Source organism: Channa argus, chromosome 15, assembly GCF_033026475.1.
Source record: "Channa argus isolate prfri chromosome 15, Channa argus male v1.0, whole genome shotgun sequence".
Classification (NCBI taxonomy): domain Eukaryota; kingdom Metazoa; phylum Chordata; class Actinopteri; order Anabantiformes; family Channidae; genus Channa; species Channa argus.
In genome coordinates, this window is record NC_090211.1 from 2,968,163 (window position 1) to 2,977,293 (window position 9,131).

The 9,131-nt window shown below is 38.2% G+C and overlaps 1 protein-coding gene across 1 annotated transcript; it reads left to right on the forward strand.

Annotated features, from left to right (window-relative positions):
* Nucleotides 1–11: 11 nt before the first annotated feature.
* naa60 (N-alpha-acetyltransferase 60, NatF catalytic subunit) lies at nt 12–5,754 on the forward strand. Its single transcript, XM_067477871.1, has 7 exons — nt 12–240; nt 1,000–1,115; nt 1,358–1,487; nt 1,958–2,054; nt 2,938–3,172; nt 3,356–3,521; nt 4,588–5,754. Exons 2-6 carry the CDS (start codon nt 1,006–1,008, stop codon nt 3,510–3,512), a joined length of 729 nt encoding a protein of 242 aa, XP_067333972.1. The 5' UTR covers nt 12–240; nt 1,000–1,005; the 3' UTR covers nt 3,513–3,521; nt 4,588–5,754.
* The last annotated feature ends 3,377 nt before the right edge of the window (nt 5,755–9,131 follow it).

A 9,131-nucleotide genomic window follows, 5' to 3' on the forward strand; every position in this document is an offset into this window, starting at 1 on the left:
GTCGAACAGAAACAGGAAGTAAACATCCAGCTGTTATCGAAGCACAGAGAGCGCTGGGCTAGCTTAATTGTTAGTGTCGGCATCGTTGGCACAGTAATGAAACGGCCATAAGATTCGGGAGAGTCCGGAATAACCTGGTGTTTTATCATGCTGCGTCCGGAATAGTGGCTGAAAAAAAAAAACCTACCCAGGGGAATATAATTGTCCTCGACTTTCTTTCGGTCCGGGTGTTGAAACAAGGTGCGTTAGCTTACCTTTAGCTAACGTTAGCGAGGGTTAGCTTACGTGCTAATTAGCGCACGACTGTAATAGTTGTAACAGTCTAGAGTAGCGGTTTACTGCGTTTTATTGCTGTCTTGTGATAACAGCGGCATTTATGAATAGTAACGCTCTGAACTGTGGTTAAAGCAGCTGATAAAACATGTTGATATAATGTTAGGTTAGTACTAGGGTTCAACAACCTCAGCTAACGTTAATGTAAATTCAAGAAGATACTGTAGATCTGTCAACGTCTACAATTCAATTTGGATAATTTGGAAAATCATCTCTTTTGGGAAAACGTGTAATGTAGTGAGCAGAGGCATAATTTGCAGTTTGTTGTGAATTGTCAGCTAAACTCGGAAGTATTTGTGGTGAAGATTTTCATTCTTTGAAACTGAATGCTGACAGTTAACTTTAGCAGTTAATTCTCTTTTAAGTACAAATTTTCAAAGGTTGTAGGTTTTTAAATGTGACAAATCACTGCATTTGCTTGGTATTATCTTGTAGTGAATTTAAAATAAAGTGTTCTATAGACCAACACTCTTCCTATTGATTGCAAATAATTGCACAGCGTAATTTCCCTCAACCTAAACTGTAGTGAAGTAAAGCCACACTTTGTTCTTTCAGCATAATCATTCATTTTACCACCTGACATTAGGTACAAATGTTTGTCTAAGCTGAAGTTACCAATACTGTGACTCAGTAAAACTGTTCTGTGGTCTCTGTTGGTGTCTGCAGGTGTGAATGAGTGACTTGGTGCCTCCCACAGCTCTCAGTGAAGTCCAGCTCCGCTTCCTCTGCCACGATGACTTAGAGAACGTCAAGCTGCTCTGTGGTGATTGGTTCCCAATCGAGTAAGTCATACACTATTTCTTCAGGTTAAATTCCACTAGTGTGCACGTTTGCGGCTAGTCTGAGCTAATGGCTTGAGTATGAAGCTTTTTTCCTAAAAAGCTTTATTTGTGTGTGGATTCCTAACCTTTTAAACTTTTATAGTGAGTGAGCCCATTAGTTTGCTGCCTTTTCTTAAAAAATATGTAACACATTCCTTTGCATTCCCATGCATAAATGCCCCCCTGCTGATCTTTGACTCCAGGTACCCAGACTCATGGTATCAGGACATCACCTCCAACAAGAAGTTCTTCTCCCTTGCTGCCACCTACAGGGGGGGCATTGTGGGAATGATTGTTGCAGAGATAAAAGGCCGGACCAAAGTACACAAAGAGGTGGGATTTTCAGTTACTGACGCCTAACAAAGGCCTGTAAGGAACTGCATTTGTTTAAGTTCTCATTTATTTACTGTGGCTGAGCTGCCATTTGGAAGTGTCGCAATTGGAACAGTCACATAGAGTCTGTTTTTAGTCTGCTAATTGGGTGAACCAGATGCCGTTGACCGAGTTAGACTCCGACTATGACAGAGAAGAAATAAGGGGGATGAGTCAAAAATTGATGAAACAAGGGCTTCAACTTAAAAACTCTTACTCTTATTTTGGGTCGCATAAGCAATCATGAACTTTACAGATTTCTGTATAAAATTCTTTGAACATCTCCTCCTCGGATTTTATTGGTGAAGCTGTTGTCCTATGCTTTCAAATGATGTGTCAACATAAAATAATCCATTTTAGGAATGGTGCCTAATCTGTAAATGTTTCCTGATCTGTATCTGCTTGTATCGATTTGTGTGTGTATTTGTTAGGATGGAGACATCCTGGCATCCAGTTTCCCTGTGGACACGCAGGTAGCCTACATCCTCAGCCTGGGAGTGGTCAAACAGTTCAGGAAACATGGCATAGGTACTGAGTCTTATCACCAGTGGCTCTCACAAACATACACATTGTCTCTAATGGAATCTCTTTTGAATGAATGTAATTTTACTCAATTTATATTCATTCATTTATTATTAATCACCCACTAAATGCCAAACCCCATCCATAAGCCCCCACCCAGACATTTTCATACTGTGAGTCAAAGGTTGATTTTTATCTGAGGGGTGGGCCTCAGTGGACCTTTTTTTTTTGGCCATACAGCAGTACATCAGTGTTTGATATCTATAACAGGAAATAAACAACATCACATTAATTTACATGATTGCGAACAACTTTACAGTCAACTTTAATAACACCTGCTTTCAGTTTCTGCCAAACAACAATAGTGATACAATCAAAAAATATAACCAGAGTATTTGCGTAAAAAAGGCACAACACCTTTCTGTTATGTGTAAGATTATATGATATTCATGCTTTTACTGGAGGTAAAAAAGGAGGAATTAATTCCTCATATCAAACACGAGCAGTTAAAGCCATTTGGTGTTTGTTGTGGCAAGTTATTGTCATATTGGAATATTAACCTATTATTATTAACCTTTTGAAGCTCTGCCAAAGTGAATTAAGTCATGAATAATATAAAGGTGTGAAAGGAGAAAGAAGAAGGAAAGAATCTTCTCATACGTGCTTATTTTTTGAACTCATACACACTTTTATTTGCAGCTGCTGGGAAAGCTCGCCCCCTTTTTCCTTTTCTGTCCTTCATCTTACCTCCTTTGCACTATATGGATGCACAGAGATGTGGAAACATTTCACCTATGACCCAGCACACTGTGGGGTTAGCCACCATTTATCTCTTTCTCCACCCTTCTTATTAACGGAGCTCTCTTTCTCTCTCCGTCAAACCACTCAGGCTCTCTACTGCTGGACAGTTTGAAGGAGCACATCTCAACGATAGCGCAGGACCACTGTAAGGCCATTTACCTGCATGTCCTCACCACCAACAACACTGCCATCCACTTTTATGAGAACAGGGACTTCAGGCAGCATCACTACCTGCCCTACTACTACTCCATACGAGGTGTCCTCAAAGACGGTTTCACATATGTGCTCTACATCAATGGGGGTCATCCACCCTGGACAATATTATATCCTTTTGTGTAAGCTAGAAAATAAGGCATTTACAAATTTTTAGTGAACAGTTTCTGGTTGTTCTACATGAGAACTCTGCTCTGTAACATCTTGATTAGTGATGTTCATACAGATATGTCACCTAGATAAACTTATAGTAAAGGCTGTGTTTCATGTTTCCTTAACGTTTTTGTCCCCACTGACTATATCCAACACATTGGTTCCACCCTGGCCAGCCTGAGCCCCTGCTCCATCCCACAGAGGTTATACCGACAGGCCCAGTCTCTACTGCGCTCTCTGCTACCCTGGTCCAACATCGCCTCCAAGACCGGCATACAGTACAGCAGAACAATGTGACGCATTATGGTGGGTGGGAACTGTGGTGGAAGGGATTTACTTTTTTCTGTCTGGCTTTACACTCCCTCAGCAAATGTGTTGGAATGACTAGGTCAGTTTTTTAGTTTTTGCTTTACACTGAAGACATTTGGGTTTAAGATAAAAACCTTACATTTAGTCATTTGGTAGACGCTTTCATCATAGCGACTTAGAAGTAAGTAAAAAGGAAGCAAAATTCTCAGTCAAGGAGAAAAGATTAAAGCTTTGTTTAATAAGATAAAACAGATAGGATTTTTTATTTATTTTGAAGATGTAAGACTTACATCTTCAAAATAAATAAACTTACACTGTAAGTGCATCGGAAGAAATAACATAGCATAACTTTTATCTCTTTTATGGAAGTTAATTTTGGTCCCGTCAGTCTTTGCTCCAGAACCTTTGTGGCTCATCTCTGTACCTTTTTGCTCATTTCAACCTGCCTTTCTAATTTTTACCGCGGAAGAGGTGTCTGCATTTTGTGGAATGACCTGTGTATTTCTGCTCAGTACTTCTGTCATCGGCTGTTGTTTTCCTTGGCCGACCTGTTCTGTTTATGTTATTAGTACACCATTGGATTCTTTAGACCAATGTTTGTGCATTGCCACTCTATGCTCACTCGCTCTATGCTCATATTCATTGTCTTCCTAACACAGACATCTCTCTGGCTTTCATGCTGATTTATCCTATTTACAACAGATACAGTCTCCACAGGTAAAAGGGACTACTACGTATTATTTTAACTATCAGTCTCACAGGACACACCTGGGTAATATCAAACACCTGTCGGATCTTCCAATAGTTTTATGCACTTTTATGCAAGTCATCTGATACAAAATGTCCTACAAAACGTTTTATGTTTTTAACATATCTGGATTTAAATAGCATCAAATAAGAGCTTAGTTTCTGATAATTGATCTCATATCCACGTTTTAATTTTAAACCTAAATTTCTTCGGTGTCCAATATAATAACGAATAAATTGGCCTTGCCATTCCATTATTTTTGGAGGGAATTTTATGTGTCCGTGGATTTCTGATTTTGCCTCTTCTCTTTTTCAGGAGTACAACTGTTATCTTTTCCATCAGTCTTCCCCTGTACACGCCAAGATGTACACAGACTCTCATTCTTAAGCAGATTCGACTTCCCAGACACTTTGTGTGACACAGGAGGCAGGTTCAACCTGTGATTGACCATCCACATAATAGAATATATATAACTCCCTGCTAGTTACACATTTGGCACTGTTCACAAGATCCTGAGGTGCAGCTGTACTCACTGTGCTCACTGCTAAACTCTTGACAGATTGTGTGATCTGATAAAACCACATTTCTTTTATTTCATTAGAATAATATCCAATACATGCTACATATTCCCATTGTTACTATAGTAACCTGTGTTTACCCTGTCATACCAAAGCTTAGGAGAGTCTGAGCCACTTTGAACCCAGGCAGCAGAACAGATTGGGGGCCTGGTTTTAAAATGTTGTCGCAGGCACACACAGGTGACTGTTTTGTTGTGAACCCTACAGACTAAAGGTTCAGACCAAGCCTATTTTTCTGTCTCTTCATCCTGTCCACTACTGTCACAGAGACTATGTATACTGGTTGTATATTATATATACTAAGCTAATATATAAATTTCTCTTAATATGTATGTCTATTCTATGCTGTCAATAGGCCTAGCTTTAAAGATGACCCACGTGTTTTTGTTTTTGAATATAGACTGAATTCAGAGTCAGTTCCAGTTTGTAAAATACACACGAATAATTTAAACTAAATTAGACTGTGAATCAAGCTATGTGGGCTAGTGGGGTAGAATAGTACAAATTATACACAGGAAACTTTGAAATTCAGTGTAGATGGGTAATGAAGTACATTAAGTAGTAACTTGAGTTTTTAAAAAAATTATATTTTCTTTTAAAAGCTTATTAAATTGTTTGATTTTCTGTGCAATACTTGTACTGGAAACTGTACAATTGACACCAGTACATAGAAATTTAGAGATTGATACAGCTCATTAATTATGGAAGTAAAGGAAGTAAAAACACATATTTTGCCTTTCTACATTGTTTCAAAATGTTGCCCTTTGTATAATTCATATAAGGGTTAGTGAGAGTTGCTCGAGTGCTTATTTTAGGGATTTTAAATGATAACTGGCTGCAACCCTGTCTGTCTGCTCTATGGCTGTAAACTTGCTGCTAAAATAAAGAAAGTATTTTTAAATTATTTTCCCCTAATTAGATTTTTATGTCAACCTGTAGAAAACATGAGAAGAAATGTTCGAAAACACCAATGTCATTAACCCTTGTGTGCCAGAGTGTATGCAGGTGTGTGTTTATGTAGAAGCATATGAAATTAGCACCTTGAAAGTGCCAAATGTTGGCCAGATCTGTCTGTGCAAGTAAAGTAATTAAATTTCACCCAACAATTTGACTAAATTCTGAGCAGCATTGTGGATTATTACTGTATTGTGTTGCACTTCCTGATGAACTGCAACCCCGATCCAATCTGTCACTCAGTGAGCGAGTCTTACATTTTATTCAGGACTGAAAATGGTAACGGTGACTCTCTGTGAAAATGGGTGTTCATAGCTAAATGGTAGAAGTTAGTAAGTTTAACATCCTTGAGCAGGTAACTCGGAAGTAAATTTCAGACATGGTGTTTCAAACATGCAAAAGTTGTGTTTCATTTGGCTAATTGTAAAGACTGTGTCAGTCTGACTGCCCCTGCTGTGTGATTTCATTGTGATTGTCATATTACATTGTCATAAACCTGAGCCTTGTTTTCACAATATAATTGTTTCAGTTGTTTGTCTTACAGGGGAACTACAGATATTCAATACTGAACTTGCATAATTTTGGTGACACTTGAAGCTACAGTGTGCAACTTAATCTAGCGCTGGAGGATTAGTGCTCTCTGCTCCACCTAGCCCTCCCCCTCCCCCTCTCTGCCCTGGTACAACTTTGATTCCCTCTTTACACTGCAGAGGCCTTCAGGAAGTCATCACGATGAATTCACAGTAAATAATATAGAATTAACAATATTGCCTCTTTCTGATTGGTTAGAAGGGCAAATCTTATTCAAGAGCAAAAGTGAATATCTCTGCTCCAATTCTAGTGTTGTTCAATGGAAGTGTCATAGGAGGCTTGGACAGCACTTCCTCACATTAAGATGAGTTATGGAGCATAATTTCGGTAAACAGTATTAGAAAATTGGCAGCACAGGGGCACTGCCTCCTCACAGCTAGAGGGTCCCTGGTTAGAATCTACCTTCTTTGTGGAGTTTGGATTTTCTTCCCGTGCTTGTGTGTCCTCCCAAAGTCCAAAGTTCTGTTAGGTTAATCGCGGGCACTGTTCTGTACTGTAGGTGTAAATGTGAGCTTAATTGGTTCTCTGCGTAGGCCCTGAAGGAAGTATAAAAAAAGGTTGCGAACTGCAGTTTTTTTTAGTGTTTTTTAAGTGTAAACAAAAGGCAACAGAGGTAATGAGGATCTGGATCCTAAACCCACATCATGTAAGCAACTTTGTTTTACCCCCTTCTTCCAATGACATTGTCTTTTGTCAAAACTGTCTCAGAATACCAACTTCCAAGAGGATGGAAAAGTTATTTTCTCATACTTTTAACAGATCCTCCATATCCAAAGATGATATAACACCATTTTCATAGGCTAAGTATTAGTCCTCATGTTAATTAAAATGATCTTTGTGTGTTAACTTGGTACAGTTCCCCTTTAAGAGCATTTTAAAATGCTCCCACCGTCTGCATCATCTAAATCATCTGGCGCCACAGTGGCACAATAGCAGAATTGACATCCTCCCAGAAACACTGCATCACTCAACACTTTTAGAGGAGGAAGGAAATGGGTGATTTCCCTATGGGGCTTCATTTATTTTTAATATTGAGTGCATTTAAAATGTTTTTGCTTGGCCTTCAGGAAGAAGGAGGGTTTCTGCACATATTGAGATTTTAATAGCAGGTTTTTGTAGCATAATTCATCAGTTTCTACTGACATTTCCTCTTTACGTTTGGTTCTCATCGTCAACGTCCAATATTCAATTACCCTGAGAAGATATCAAATTTCTAGGTCGAAGCTTGTGTTAAATATTTGTCTTCTAAAATTGATTACCTGTGAGTGTTAGAATTAGTTAGATGTAGAACCACAAAATAAACATTTCCAATCATACTTTGGTAAAAAGATCCTAATCTAAGCTGTACATAGTGTGAAACAGCATGGATAAGGTAACATACTCAGAGCAGGATGTTTTTTTATTGGAGCTATAAAAATATTAGACTGGGGTGATATTTTACTACGGTTTAAAAGGCCAAAATAAGCATCTTCCTGGGGTACACTCCTGTTGATGTTCAACACTCATGGGTAAAATGTTGTCAGTGATGCAAACGATGTAAGAGTATCACTGTTGTCCAGTCACCATGATGCAGTGTACATAGTGTATATTTCTTAAAGACGGGTACTGTTTGCAGATCAGTATCCAACTATATAAATCTGAGCTCAAAGTTTGGCACGTTGAGAGTTTGAAGCAGGTGATCTTGTAGATGATTTTCATCTGGGTTGGGGTCACTTGGGGAATTAGCAGACATTGAAAATGTACCCAGCTAAAAATAATCAAATAAATACTTCCTAACAAAAGACTTTACTGCTAATTTGCAGAAGGAGCTGTTTTCTCCCCCAAATTGCATAAAGAACGATATTTTCTTGATAACCATGCATGTTACATATTGCCATTGATGTTTTATCTTTTGATGGGACTCTTATGTTTTCTTATGTTTCTTTATAACACTTTAAGTTCGTTGCCATGTGATGTGTGTTTTATTTAACATTTGTGACTCTCTGAAGGGCGAATCAGAGGTGTTCTCAGCCTCAGCTTTATTTAAATTTGAAAGCCCTTATTCTGTTGTCTGTTTTTCTTCATAGGTTGTAAAGAACCGGATGAGTAATCTGTGGTGAAGATAATGGATTCATCCTTTCCAGCTAATGAAAAATACAGTTTTGTCTCCCTCTGCTGACGTGCTTAATGGGAGACTAGTCATTCTCTATAGTCATGCTTTGAAATTTTGTAAAAGGGTATTGCTCATCTTTAACAAGGATATATGTTATGATAGTAGGAGACATGAAAGATTTTGGTTTATAGTGATAAAATAGACACGATGTGTGTGTCTGTGTGTGTGTAAGGCAATTCAAAGGATAATAAAAACGTGTGTGCAAAATAAAAGATTTTTAAAAACATTTTTTTTGAAAAAACGAATAAGATTGTCACTGAATACATAAAATGATATCTAAGTAATTAAAATTGAATCTTAAAAATTATGATTTATAAAAAGAAATAATTTGGAATTTTGACTTGCTATCTCAGACTTTTATAACAATACTGATGCAGCAACAATAAAATAAGCATTTGTCTCTTTCTTGTCGAGCAGATATTGGCTTCCATAAAAATCCCATCCAAAGCTGGTAACGTTACATTTATCTTTATTTGTGAATGAATGTTGGAAGGTTTGTGGATTTCCTGGGAATTACGGTACAGTGAGGAGGAGGAGGAGGAGGAGGAGGAGGATGGAGGAGGGGAGGAGGGGAGGAGGGGAGG

Bases quoted from the DNA above. Each gene is read 5' to 3' on its own strand.
- naa60 (XM_067477871.1), top strand. From the start codon at position 1,006: ATGAGTGACTTGGTGCCTCCCACAGCTCTCAGTGAAGTCCAGCTCCGC. The intron at 1,116-1,357 runs GTAAGTCATACA...CTTTGACTCCAG, and splicing joins GGTGATTGGTTCCCAATCGA to GTACCCAGACTCATGGTATC. The intron at 3,173-3,355 runs ATATCCTTTTGT...TTTTGTCCCCAC, and splicing joins CATCCACCCTGGACAATATT to TGACTATATCCAACACATTG.